Source organism: Symphalangus syndactylus, chromosome 13 (genome assembly GCF_028878055.3).
Source record: "Symphalangus syndactylus isolate Jambi chromosome 13, NHGRI_mSymSyn1-v2.1_pri, whole genome shotgun sequence".
NCBI lineage: Eukaryota > Metazoa > Chordata > Mammalia > Primates > Hylobatidae > Symphalangus > Symphalangus syndactylus.
The window spans coordinates 44,931,444-44,945,343 of record NC_072435.2 but is presented as its reverse complement, the minus strand read 5'-3'; the positions used below and the strand labels follow the sequence as shown (position 1 = coordinate 44,945,343).

At 55.6% G+C, this 13,900-nt stretch overlaps 1 protein-coding gene across 3 annotated transcripts in view; it reads right to left on the bottom strand.

The window, feature by feature from the left end:
* Nucleotides 1–13,900, bottom strand: part of CRTC1 (CREB regulated transcription coactivator 1) — a 100,080-nt gene that overhangs the window by 16,129 nt on the left and 70,051 nt on the right. For all 3 annotated transcript variants that reach the window (XM_055236456.2, XM_055236455.2, XM_055236457.2), the window contains 4 exons: nt 12,840–12,925; nt 6,830–6,870; nt 6,147–6,367; nt 869–993 (listed from right to left, as the gene is read on the bottom strand). In XM_055236456.2, coding sequence (XP_055092431.1) covers nt 869–993; nt 6,147–6,367; nt 6,830–6,870; nt 12,840–12,925 — 473 coding nt within the window. The remainder of the gene's footprint in view (nt 1–868; nt 994–6,146; nt 6,368–6,829; nt 6,871–12,839; nt 12,926–13,900) is intronic.

Here is a 13,900-nt window from a genome sequence, read left to right as displayed (position 1 = left end):
TTGGAGGCCAAAGGAGGCAGATCACTTGAAGTCAGGAGTTCGAGACAAGCCTGGCCAGCATAGTGAAACCCCATCTCTACTAAAAATACAAAAAAAACAAAAGAAATTAGCCAGGCATAGTGACGCATGCCTGTAGTCCCAGCTACTTGGGAGGCTGAGGCAGGTGAATGGCTTGAACCCAGGAAGCAAGGTTGCCATGAGCCGAGATCGCGCCACTGCACTCCAGCCTGGGCTACAGAGCAAGACTTCGTCTTAAAAAAAAAAGGCGGGGGGATTACAAAAGAGTATTATGAAAAATTTTCTGCCATCAAGTTGGATAGCAAAGACGAAATGGACAAATTCCTAGACACATAAAAACTACCCAAAAAAGTAGATAAGCAAATACAGCAAATTGAAAAATCAAAAGCTAACCTCTTGAGTTTGTTCTTTTTTCTTTGAAACAGAGTCTCACTCTGTCTCCCAGGGTAGAGTGCAGTGGTGTGATCATGGCTCACTGCAGCCTCCACCTCCTGGGCTCAAGTGATCCTCTCATCTTAGCCTCCCCAGTAGCTGGGACCACAGGCGCACATCACCACGCCCAGCTAATTTTTGTATTTTTTGTAGAGATGGGGTTTCACCATGTTGGCCAGGCTGGTCTCAAACTCCTGAACTCAAGTGATCCGCCCGCCTCAGCCTCCCAAAGTGCTGGGATTACAGGCATGAGCTACGGCACCTGGCTTGAAAATTTGATAATAAAAACTAAAAATGTTGGGAGCATTCTCAAGGTTTTGTGGCCTCCTGGAAGGAGCAGGAGGCCTTCCAAGAGGTAGAGCCAGGCCTCCACCTTTCCCTTTCCCCCTCCCACTTGCCCCCCACCTTGCCCTCGCACCTGAGTGATGGGTGACAGCGGGGACAGGGTGGGCGATGCCTGCTGACGCCTTGCCTCTGTGCTCAAGGACAGGGGGCTGACGCCAGCTGGGCGGTGCTGTGGAGAGGAGCCAGGTGTGCTCATTCCTGGAAAGGAAGTAGGAGGGAGGGAGAGTGGGTGTGAGACTGATCACTGAGAAAGGGCTGCTTACACACCCACAGTCACACTGCATGGGAATAGCTCAACTGCTCAGACAGAAGCCCATGGACATGTCCCAACTGCCAAACCTGGGCACCCCCCGAAGGCCCTGATCCCTGACCTGAGGATCCCACAGTCCTGCACAGTCTGTTCTCCTTCCTTCCAGGAAGGGGGTGTCTCACAGCCAGCCAACCAGCACGTCCCCATCTCTGGAGCATAATATTGGCCCCTAGATGGGCATGTGACCAGGCTGGTCCAATGAGAGCCTTCCCAGGGACTTTGGATGGGATTCCAGGAAGGGCTGTCTGACGCCGTATGTGGGGCATCCTGTGGCAAGGCGAGGAGCCAGCTGAAGGGCTGTGGGGGAGAGGCAGCATCTGAGCCTGCTTCCCACTTTCAGGAGACAATAAATGGGTTTTTTTGGCTGAAAATGGCTTGGGTTGTGGTTAGCTTCAAGCCAGCAGGCCCTGCCCAATGCTGTGGTTTTGCCCACCACCTCGTGGATCTTGCCCTCCTTCAGTGAATGTGCCCATTCCTGTAGCTGCTTCTCTTGGCCCCCAGACCCGAGCACCTGCTGTCCTCCATCCACTTCCTCCTGCCCAGACCTGGTGCATTCCCCGGGCTGCAGTGCCACCCATCAGGCTGTCTGAAGTAAAGAATGTCACTCCTCAACATCCTTCCCCCTCTCTGCCCTGGGGTCTGACACATCATTCCTGCTAAAGGTCCTGACGGGCCACCTCATCACCCCTTCCCTCACCCCAGCCCCGAAGGCCCTTGCCCTGAGCAACCAAATCCTTGGATTCTGCTGCAGTGATGAAGCTGGGTGAGGTCAAGTTCAACGTGGTAGTAGCTGGGGCTGGCTGGGTTATTTTGGGCACCATTCCAGGCAGGCAACAGGCCCCTCGATGGCAGGAGGAGCCCTGCAGGCCTGGCCTGACCCCCATCCACTCTGGAGACTCGGTTCCCTGGTTGGTGAGATGGCGACGATAACAGCCGCTCTCTCCGGTTCAAAGTGAGGCCCTGGTGAGGTCAGGAGCAGGCTCTAAAGAGCATCTGGCCTGCAGTCAAGGTGGGGGTGAAGCCGCCTGACTCACCCCAGGAGATCCGGGCACCAGATTAACCTTGTTCCGGCAGATGAGACGGCAGGTGTGTGGGCCCATGGGAACACACCCAACAAGCGCCGAGGGGAGATGACAGACAGCCTTGTCCGTGCCCAGGGCAGCTGCTCACCAGGGCGAGCTCGGTCACGCCTGCACTTCCCCTCGGATGCCCTGGCAGCTCTGCTTGGCTGCACACTGTGGGAGGAAGCCTGGTGCTGTCAACTGCTCCCCAGGCAGCAAGCGCCCTTTGCAGACCCTGGCATCCAGGGAGGCATCAACAGAGGCCTGGGCGGGAGGATGTGGGGGAAGCCTGCTCAGAGCACACTCAGAGTCACGACCCTGGGCCACTCCCTCATCTTCTCCTGAGAGTCTGCCACTTCGTGCATCCAGCAGGCCAAGAGATGCTCGGTGCCAGGTCAGAAGCAGAGGTCGGGCTTGGTACAAAGTAGGGACAAATGTCAGGAGCGTGTGAGGGTACAGATGTGGGACAGGGGCGGGTGGGGCCTGAGGCAAACCAGAGTACTGTGGCCCGTCTCGAGGTGCAAGACATCAGCCATGGCCACTGGGCTGTCTGATTCTTCAAGAGAAGCCAGAAATCTGGTGTTCTACTGGCATTCCCCTGGTTTTTCAACGTTGATTCTAAGTACAGTCACGCATCACTTAACAATGGGGGTGACTTCTGAGAAACGCGTTGTCCGGCGATTTCATGGCTGTGCATGAGGATCACAGGGCAACTTACACAAACCTGGATGGCAGAGCCTCTGCACACCTCCGCCAGATGGTAGGGCTCTTGTTCCCAGGCTACAAACCTGTACAGGGTGACTGTCCTGAATACCGTCAGCCAGGCGCAGTGGCTCACGCCTGTAATCCCAGCACTTTGGGAGGCCGAGACAGGCGGATCACCTGAGGGCAGGAGTTTGAGATTGGCCTGGCCAATGTGGTGAAACCCTGTATCTACTAAAAATACAAAAATTAGCCAGGTGCGGTGGTGGGCACCTGTACTCCCAGCTACTTGGGAGGTTGAGGCAGGAGAATCGCTTGGACCCAGGAGGTGAAGGTTGCAGTGAACCAAGATCATACCACTGCACTCCAGCCTGGGTGACAGAGTGAGACTTTGTCTCAAAAAAACAAATAAAAACAAACAAACAAAAAAACAGTAGGCAACTGTAGCACAAGGACTTGTGTGTCTAAGCCTACAAAAGGAGCAGTAAGACAAGGCATTATACTCTGATGGGGCCATGCAGGAATATGTGGTTTGCTGTCGTCAGAAATGTCAAGATGTGGCGTGTGGCTGTATCACAGATGCACAACTGTGGGCCCACACGAAACATACCATGGGCTGGATTTGGCCCTTGGGCTGCCAGTCTCTAACGTCTGCCCTGAACACAAGGGGGTTTTTAATCTTCCACCGGCTGCAAAGTGAGCTCTCGGCCACCCCTAAAGAGGCCAGTTGGCCCAGGAGGGCGGACGGGCGCCTTGCTGTTGAATTCCTTTTGGCAACCTGGCTCACCTTCGGGAACAGGCACAGAGCCAGCTGGAGGGGAAGTCTGGAGCGGGCAGGGAGAGCTGCCAGGGGAGGGCGGGCCAGGTGTCAGGGCCCGCCCGGCCTCAAAGCTGGGCCAGGAAGGAGGAGCCAGGACCTGCCCTCCTCCTGCACTCTGGGAAGCAGCCAGGGATACGGGAAATGTAGATGGAGCCAAGCGGAGTACTGTCTCCCGGCTGCAAAGGCCTCTGTCTTCCTTCTGAGGGAGCTCACGTTCTGACTGGCGGGTGGGCTTGCGGGGAGGGAGGGAACCACCTTTGTGTGTGCCAGGGGCCGAAAGCCTGGCTTGATTTAAAAGGCGTCCAGAAAGCAAAGCCCCCGCCAGGCGAGCTGCTTGGGCAGCAGGTTCACAAACAACCCAACACATGTCAGGCATTACCGGGCCGCTCCGGCCAGCGCCGGCTCCAGCTTCCACATATGTTGTGTGTTTCCTTGTGCTTGTTTAGACTAGGCGCCGGCTGGAGGTGCGCAGCTCCCGGGCGGGCACTGGGGACTTGCCAAGGACCCTCCAGCGGGAAGGGGGCTATGTGCTCTGGTGGCCGTGAAGAGATGTGAGGGGAAAAGCAAGGGCTGGGAGATGGCGGCTTCTATGCAGGGCAGGGGTACCTGCAGCCCCAGCGCTGGCCTTCGGCTTTCTGGTTCTGCGCAGGTGCCTGTGGATGCTGCCTGCCTGGCCCTATCTGGAGACAATGAATGAAGAGGGCTCCTCCGAATCCGCTGTGTTTTCTGGGCCTTCTCTGGTGCCCTCTGTCCAGTGGCAGAGCCCTGCGGGCCCAGGGCCCAGGTGTGGGAGTCAGAATGCAGCCTCGATGCACTCAGGCTGGGGCCCTGTCCCCTCTTCACTGTTCTGGTCCCCATGCCCTCCTCCAAAAAACCCAGGGGCATTCACGCCACCCTCCACGCCCCTTGCCTACCCCTGGCCCTGCTGGCACCAAAGCCAGGACCGCCTCCAGGCTCCTCCCTTTCCTTCACTCCCTGCATCAACCCCGCTCCCAGGCTGGCCAATTTCACCCTGGAGTCTCCCAGCAGAGCCCCCCGATTGGGGTGCTGTCCTGCTCCAGCGGCCGCCCCTCCCAACAGCTCCTTCTTCCAGGGCAGCCAGGGGGACTCCGCCAGTTACAAATGTAAGCATGTGACTGTCTCATAGAAAGCCCTGCCTGGTGCTGCCTTCCCAGCCTGGGGCAGAGGCAGGATGGGCTGGTGGACTGGGCCGGGGCCGGTTCATTCTCCAGCTCTGGGGCAGGACAGAGCACAGTGAGGTGGCGTCTGTCACCCCCACCCCCAATGCATCCCCCACGGCCCCTCCAGCCTGTCCTACCCCCCAGGCCTAGTTGGGGCCACGCCATTTCTCCTCCTTGGAAGCCAGGTGCCTGCCACCCCGGGATGCAGGTCACACACTGCACAGCCAATGGGGACGCAGGCAACAGCTAAGGACGGAGCAGCAACGTGGGCCAGGGCAGGGATGCAGGAAAGCAACGTGGCAGGAGAGGCCAGGGCCGGGACGGCCTTGCCAAGGGGACTAGCTCTGAGCAGGGCAGGGCAGGGGAGGGAGGGAGGCCTGCAGCCTCCTGGAGAGGAAGGACTACATGTGCAGAGGCCCTGAGATGGGACTGGGGCTAAGGTCAGAGGGTGGAGGGTGGGCCAGGGTGGACATCCCAGACCCTGGAGGCCTCAGGCTTTCACTGAGAGGGAGCTGGGGGCCGTGCGAGGTCCCAAGTGGAGGAAGCCATGGCTGGTGGCTGTTCTCGGTGGGGAGGGGGCTGGGGGCCTGGGGAGAGGGACCAGGTCAGGCCAGGTCCTGAGGGCGGAACTGACAGGAAACGCTGACAATGGGTCAGGTCCAGGTCCGGGAAAGGACAGAGGAGTTGGGGGACGCCTCTGCAATCAGTACAGCCACAGGAGGGGGGTCCAGGGGTAGCAGGGCGGCAGCAGCGCCAGGAGCTATTGGGATGGGCGAGGGGCCTGTGCGATGTCCCTGTGGATGTGGTTGAGGAAGAAAGGAGTGTGGAGCTGGAGACAGGGGTGGGGGGTGGTGGTGCTGGGATGTGACAAGTAGGTGGTCGCTGTCAGATGTCAGGTGGAGGAAGCAGGTCAGGCCTGGTCCTGCCCCCCAGTGAGGGGCTGGGGGCGAGGAGGGGCGGAGGGAAGGCCTGGCCCACCCCAGCTGGGTTAAAACCCCCAGGGCTTCCCTCCTGGACTCCCCAAAGCACCATCACACACCCTCAAACCCACTCTCTGGTGTCTGGGGGCACCACACGCTCCTTTCCACCAGGCCTGCACCCAGGCCCCACCCCTGCCTGGGATGCCTGTGCCCGCTGGGTCAGCCTCTCGGCTGCCCCCTAGTCCTGTCCCCCATGCCCTGGTATTTGGGATGGGACTCTGCCAAGTCATCCTGCAGATGGCCGGGTTGCCTCCACAAGCCAGTGCTCTGTCCGAGGGCGGACTGTCCCTGCCTTACCCTGGCCGGCGCCACCGATGCCCAGGTGCGTCAGGTTGGCCGCGAGGTTGCCGGTGCTGCTGGAGCTGCTCAGTGCGGGGAAGGTGGGCTCCTCGGGGTCCAGCGGGGTCGGGAGCGGGGAGGGGAAGTGGATGTTGGTCAGGTCGGGCAGGGAGCCCCCTGTGTTATGGGTGGCGGGGATCAGGGCTGTAGTGTTTTCCTGGTCGGCAGACGGGAAGATGCTGGGAAAAGGCCAGAGGCAGGCAGGATGTGAGCTCACGGGGCGGGGCTGGCGGCGGGGACAGGGGGCTGGCGGCGGGGATAGGGGGCTGGCGGTGGGGACAGGGGGCTGGCGGGAGAAAATCAGCGGGTGCAAAAGGACACCCCCCATCAGGTGCTGTGTGCTTGGGAAACCACTGTCGGCTGGCACCAGGCTGGGACCTTGGAAAGCAGCCTAACACCCGGTGAGGACGGTGGGGACCCGGGGGCAGCAACCTCCCTGAACCCAGGAGAGGTTGAGAGGGCATCATCCCTGGGAACGAGGTGCCTGAGGGGGGGTATGTGGGGGCTCTGTCACTGGCCTCTGGTCACACGGTGTCCCTCTTGCAGGGACTTGCAACCTCAAGAGAGTGGACAGAATGCCCCGGGGTGGACGGAGCAGCGCAGCAGCTGCGGTGTGCGGGGTTGGCCCCGTGGAGACTTACTTGATTCCGGGGACCTCACAGGACTTGGGCCTGGACCCCGTCTGAAAGAGAAGACAGGAGAGCCTGAGCCCTGCGGCACACCCTGTGGGGCCCTCCTCCTGGGCACTGCGCCTCCTTGAAACGGCTGATCTTCCCACAAAGCCCAGAGATGCACCATGAGAACCAAGCTTGTTGGGGCCACAGAGCCCCACAGATAGAGGACGGGGCACCCCCCAGGGTGGAGGGGCGGGCCCCAGACATGCCCAGGGCGAAGCCAAGAGTTGCACAGAGAGGGTCTCCCTATGGGTCCCCTCCCCCTGCTCCTGCCCTCAGTGGGCAGTCTCTTTTCAGAGGAGTCTGGGGAGAACGTGGTATGTGGATCTTTTTAAATTTGTATTCTATTTCATAGAGACAGGATCTCACTTTGTCACCCAGGCTAGAGTGCAGTGGTGTGATCACAGCTCGCCGCAGCCTCAACCTCCTGAGCTCAAGTGATCTTCCCGCCTCAGCCTCCCGAGTGGCTGGGACCATAGGCACGCGTCACTGCACTACGCCTGGCTGCTTTTTAAATTTTGTGTAAAGCTCCTCTTGACACTCCCAAGGCTGTACCACAGCAGTCAGCAGCCAGCACAGCAGAGGGGCCTCTGCTAAGCCGGCCGCTCTAAGCCCTGGTACCCGAGGCTAAGTGTCCCTAGAGCTGTCCCCAACCATCCATGCCGTTCCCAGATCATGGTGGTAGGGGTTCGGGGGGCAGGAGTTGCCTCTGTCCAGTGCCCACCGGGCAAGTTTGTGAGCAGCCACCAGTCTCCAGGGAGTGAATCAAGCCCAAGGCCCAAAGGAGGGAAGAACTGAGTCAGGGGAGACCCAGGAGGCTTGGACCTGATGCCCTAAATTCAGTTCAGAGGTCACTGCCCCTGTCTTGGGGCTGACCAGCTTTGCAGCAGAGACCTAGACATGTGACTTCCCCGGGGACCCTCAGGGTCTGCTACTTCCTGAGAGTCCCGAGACATCCCTCTGCTATGTGGGCAGCCATACTCATCCTCCACTGACTAGGGCTTGGGTAGCCCTCAGCATGACACTGGTTTTTCTGCTTGGCTGAGGAGCACTCTCAGGACACTTTCGGGACGTGGACATGGTGTAAGGAAAGGGCCCACAATAGGCTCTTCTTGGACAGTGGCCCACAGAGCCTTTGAAGTTCAAGGTCTCGGGAAGGGCTCCTCTGCCTTTTTTTTTTTTTTTTTTTTTTTTTTTTAGGGACGGAGTCTCAATCTGTCTCCCAGGCTGGAGTGCAGTGGCAGGATCTCAGCTCACTGTAAGCTCCGCCTCCCGGGTTCACCCCATTCTCCTGCCTCAGTCTCCCGCATAGCTGGGACTACAGGCACCCGCCACCAAGCCCGGCTAATTTTTCTATTTTTAGTAGAGACGGAGTTTCACCGTGTTAGCCAGGATGGTCTTGATCTCCTGACCTCGTGATCCGCCCACCTCGGCCCCCAAAGTGCTGGGATTACAGGCGTGAGCCACCATGCCCGGCCTCCTCCGCCTTTAAAAGAAAAGTTTAATTTTAATTTTAATTTTTAATTTTTATTTTTTTTTTGAGACAGAGTCTGGCTCTGTCGCCCAGGCTGGAGTGCAGTGGCATAATCTCAGCTCACTGCAAGCTCCGCCTCCCAGGTTCACGCCTCTCTCCTGCCTCAGCCTCCCGAGTAGCTGGGACTACAGGCACCTGCCACCATGCCCAGCTAATTTTTTTTGTATTTTTAGTAGAGACGGGGTTTCACCGTGTTAGCCAGGATGGTCTCGATCTCCTGACCTCATGATCTGCCCACCTCAGCCTCCCAAAGTGCTGGGATTACAGGCATGAGCCACCACGCCCAGCATAATTTTTGTTTTTTAATTTTTTTTAAGAGATGAGGCTCACCGTGTTGCCCAGGCTGGCCTCAAACTCCTGGGCTCCAGCGATCCTGCTGCCTCGGCCTCCCAAAGTGTTGGGATTACAGGTGTGAGCCATGGCACCCGGACTGAAGTATGGACTTTCACAGCAACGGGAAAGAAAATCATAATCCCAGCAGAAAGACATGCCAGGTACCTCCGAGGGCTTCTGAGGCAGGGTGGGGTCTGGCTCTGGCTGTGAGGACACAGTAGGGTAGCAGGGCAGCCTCCGAGCCCCCACCACTCACAGACAGTCTGGTGAGTTGGCCCTGGGGAGGGGGTGTCCAGGAAAACCTTCCTGGAGGACCAATGTTTCCTCCCCTGTGAGTTGGGGGCACTAACACCAGCCAAGACATGGGATCACTGCAGGCCCTGGGGAACTACAGGCTCCAGGTAGGGCCCCCTGAGACTCCTGTTCAAGGACAAAGGCAGGACCGTCCTCTGCTCTTGGCAGGCATGACCAGACAGAACCCCAGCCATGGATGAGGCCTCCCAGTGTGACATGTTTCCGCCCCTGGGGCCCCGGGGCAAACACTTCTGGCTGAGTTCTTTCAGGATCATCAGATGAAAAAGGCGAACGCACTGGCAGAGGGTGGGGCTGGCCTCAAAATGCACACACCGTGAGGGGGCAATGCCCAACCCGCAGCCACTGGGGTGCCCAAGGGGTGGCGTGCGACCGGCGGGCGTTAAGCCTCTGCGGGGAATGCCGGCTGAACGGGTTTCTACTTGGCCAGAGCCTCCTTCATTCTGAGAGTAAACATTCGCTTCATTACCGGATTTCTGCAAAGCACGCCGGCGATCACGTTCTCAAGAATACTTTGAAAAGCATTCCACCAACATTATGGAGACATTAATGGATTTCTGAGCAGTATTAAAAATTCACCCACCACCCCACTCCACTATCAGGGGTGTGTCTCCCTCTGCAAGGTGACTGTCGCCATCTTCCTTTTCTTGAGTAACGGCAGAGCATCCAGCTGTGTGGGTGGACCGTGGCCTGCTGCTGGACATTTGTTTTCTAGTTTTGTTTGTTGTTGTTAGAATTTTTTTTTTTTTTTTAGAGACAGGGTCTTGCTGTTGCCCAGGCTGGACTTGAACTCCTGGGCTCCTGGGCTCAAGTGATCCTCCTGCCTCCCAAGTAGCAGGCACACACACATATCACACTAGCTAACTGTTTTAAAATGTTTTGCAGAGACCAGGTCTCAGTATGTTGCCCAGGCTGGTCTCAAACTCTTGGGCTCAAGCAATCCTCCCACCTTAGCCTCCCAAAGTGTTGGGATTACAGGCATAAGCCACAGTGTCCGTCCAGCCTAGAGTTCTTTTTTTTTTTTTTTTTTTTGAGATGGAGTTTTCACTCTTGCAGCCCAGGCTGGAGTGTAGTGGCGCAGTCTCAGCTCACTGCAACCTCCGCCTCCCGGGTTCAAGCGATTCTCCTGTCCCAACCTCCCAAGTAGCTGGGATTACGGGCAAGTGCCACCACACCTGGCTAATTTTTTGTATTTAGTACAGACGGGATTTCACCATGTTCTCCAGGCTGGTGTCAAACTCCTGACCTCAGGTGATCCACCCGCCTCGGCCTCCCAAAGTGCTGGGATTACAGGCGTGAGCCACTGCACCTGGCCTAGGGTTCTTTTTTTAAAGTTTTTTTCCCTGCAAGAGTGGAAATCTCAGTGACTCCTTGTGCCAAACTGAAACACAGAGACCGAGCCCAGGAGTTTGAGACTAACTTGGGCAACACAGTGAGACCCCCGTCTTTCACAAAAATTAAAAAATAGGCCAGGCGAGGTGGCTCATGCCTGTGATCTCAGCACTTTGGGAGGCTGAGGCAGAGGACTGCTTGAGCCCAGGAGTTCGAGACCAGCCTGGGCAACAAAGTGAGCTCCTGTGTCTATAAATGATTTAAAAATTGGCTGGGCACGGTAGCTCACGTCTGTAATCCTAGCTACTCAGGAGGCTGAGACAGAAGAATCCCTTGAACCTGGGGGGCGGAGGTTGTAGTGAGCACAGATGGCGCCACTGCACTCCAGCCTGGGCGAAAGAGTGAAACTCCATCTCAGAAAAAGAAAAAAAAAAAAGCCAGGTTTGGTGGCACGCTCCTATAGTCCCAGCATCACAGCAGGCTGAGGCAGGAGGATCGCCTGAGCCCAGGAGGTTGAGGCTGCAGTGAACCGTGTTCCCGCCATTGCACTCCAGCATGGGCAACAGAGCAAGATCCTGCCTCAAAAAAACAAAAAATACAAAAATTTGTCAGGCATGGTGGCATGCACCTGTAGTCCCAGCTACTCTGGAAGCTGAGGCAGAGGACTGTTTGAGTCCAGGACTCCAAGGCTGCAGTGAGCTAGGGTGGCACCACTGCACTCTTGCCTAGGCATAAGAGAGACCCTATTTCTAAAAAAAGAAAAAGAGCCTGTCATCCCAGCACTTTGGGAGGCCGAGGAGGGCAGATCACTTGAGGTCAGGAGTTTGAGACCAGCCTGGCCAACATGGTGAAACCCTGTTTCTACCAAAAATACAAAAATTAGCCAGGCACAGTGGCACACGCCTGTGACCCCAACTACTCGGGAGGCTAAGGCAGGAGAATCACTTCACTTGAACTCGGGAGGTGGAGGTTGCAGTGAGCCGAGATCACGCCACTGCACTCCAGCCTGGGCAACAGAGCAAGACTCTTTCTCAAAAAAAAAGAAATAAATAAAAATAAAAATAATTAAAACAAATACAATAAAATTTAAAAATAAAAATAAAAGAAACGAAAGAAAAAGAAATACACAGATGGATATAAAGGGCTGACAGCGCCACTCACAGTCACCAGGACAGAAGACGCACAACCCTTGTGAGACGCCCCTCAGTCAGGTCCGCCTGCTGGTATCTGTGCAGCTGCATCTCTGCATGTTTTATGCCTTTTCCAATATTCTTATCCTACTCTGTCCACATGACAATAGTATCAGGAGTGTCTCCCATGAGTTTAAAATTTCTTCAAAATCCTATCTCCTCGAGGGACTGAGGACTATTTCCTCATCAAATCCCTTACTCCTGAAATGTGCAGGCTATTTCTAGTTTATTGCAAAAGCTCTGGAAAATACCTTTAAAAAACACATCCCTCCTTATTTGTTCCTCAACTCTCAATGATTGAATTCCTGAAGAAGAAATTATTGGAGCAAATACTTTTTTTTCCCCCCACCAGAAGGGGTCTTGCTCTGTTGTCCAGGGTGGAGTGCAATGGTATAGTCATAGCTCACTGCAGCCTTGACCTCCTGGGCTCAAGCGATACTCCCGCCTCAGCTTCCTGGGTAGCTCAGAGTACAGGTGCACATCACCATGCCTGGCTCATTTTTTGTAGAGGCAGGGTCTCACTTTGTTGACCAGGCTGCTCCCAAACTCCTGAGCTCAAGTAATCCTCCCACCTCAGCCTCCCAAAGTGCTGGGATGACAGGCGTGAGCCATGCACAGCCTGGAGCAAACCCTTTTAAAAGGATTTTGGCACAGGCTGGTGCCTCACTTTCCCATAGGGGAGGAGTAATTTGCATTGCTGTCCCTTTTGCTGCAACTTGACCAGCAACAGGCTTTAATTCTTTTTTTTTTTTTTTTTTTTGAGATGGAGTCTTGCTCTGTTGCCCAGGCGGGAGTGCAATGGCACAATCTCGGCTCAGTGCAACCTCTGCCTCCAGGTTTCAAGCGATTCTCCTACCTCAGTCTCCCAAGTAGCTGAGATTACAGGCGTGCACTACCATACCCAGCTAATTTTTTGTATTTTTAGTAGAGACAGGGTTTCACCATGTTGGCCAGGCTGGTCTCGAACTCCTGACCTCTGGCAATCCGCCTGCCTCGGCCTCCCAAAGTACTGAGATTACAGGTGTGAGCCACCGCGCCTGGCCTGGGTTGTAATTCTTTGTGCAGTTCCGGCCTGTTGGGTAAGGCCTGCTGTTAGTGATCTTAGTGATCAACAGACCTAACAGATTCTCTGAATTTGAAGACGGAAAAATCAGAGTGAGGTTCCCTGTCTCGGGAAGGTGAAGCCACCCCAACCTGCCATTTTGTCACCTTTGCCCAGGTGATGCTCGAGAAGAGAAAGAAGAAAAAAAGTTTTTGAAAGCTCATAGGCTCTTACCTTCTTGGTGTCCCATGCTTGCTTGGAAAGGTTTTTGTCTGCCTCTGATGTGGTCTCTTCCATTCCTGGGACTGTTAACAGTAAGACTGGGGAAGTGGGAAGGGGAGAAGGAGAATCAGAGAAGAAATTTCTTTGCAGCCGCATGGTGGCACCAGGAGGACACGTCCCTGACACACGGAGTCACGGCCATGGTAAGACTGCAACTGTCCTAATGGGAACTTCTGTGGACTGTACTAAAACCACAAAAAAGGGCTTCATGACAAACAACAACAACTTTATTTATTTATTTGTTTGTTTATTTATTGATTTATTTTGAGACGGAGTCTCGCTCTGTCACCCAGGCTGGAGTGCAGTGGCACAGTCTCAGCTCACTGCAAGCTCCACCTCCCGGGTTCACGCCATTCTCCTGCCTCAGCCTCCCGAGTAGCTGGGACTACAGGTGCCCGCCACGACGCCCGGCTAATTTTTTTTTTTTTGATATTTTCAGTAGAGACGGGGTTTCACTGTGTTAGCCAGGATGGTCTCGATCTCCTGACCTTGTGATCCACCCGCCTTGGCCTCCCAAAGTGCTGGGATTACAGGCGTGAGCCACCGTGCCTGGCCCATCAGCTTTAAATGAGTCAGAGAATCTGTGACTTAAGGAAAAATAGGCCGGGCGTGGTGGCTCACGCCTGTAATCCCAGCACTTTGGGAGGCTGAGGTGGGCAGATCCCCGAGGTTAGGAGTTTGAGACCAGCCTGGCCAACGTGGCGAAACCCCGTCTCTACTAAAAATACAAAAATTAGCCGGGCACAGTGGTCGGGACTCGTAATCCCAGCTACTCAGGAGGCTGAGGCAGGAGAATTGCTTGAACCAGGCAGGCAGAGGTTGCAGTGAGCTGAGATCACGCCACTGCACTCCAGCCTGGGTGACAGAGTGAAACTCTGTTTCAAAAAAAAAAAAGAAGAAAAGAAAGAAAGAAAGAGAGAGAGAGAGAGACAGAAAGAAGAAAGAAAGAAAGAAAGAAAGAAAGAAAGAAAGAAAGAAAGAAAGAAAGAAAGAAAGAAAGAAAGAGGGAAGAA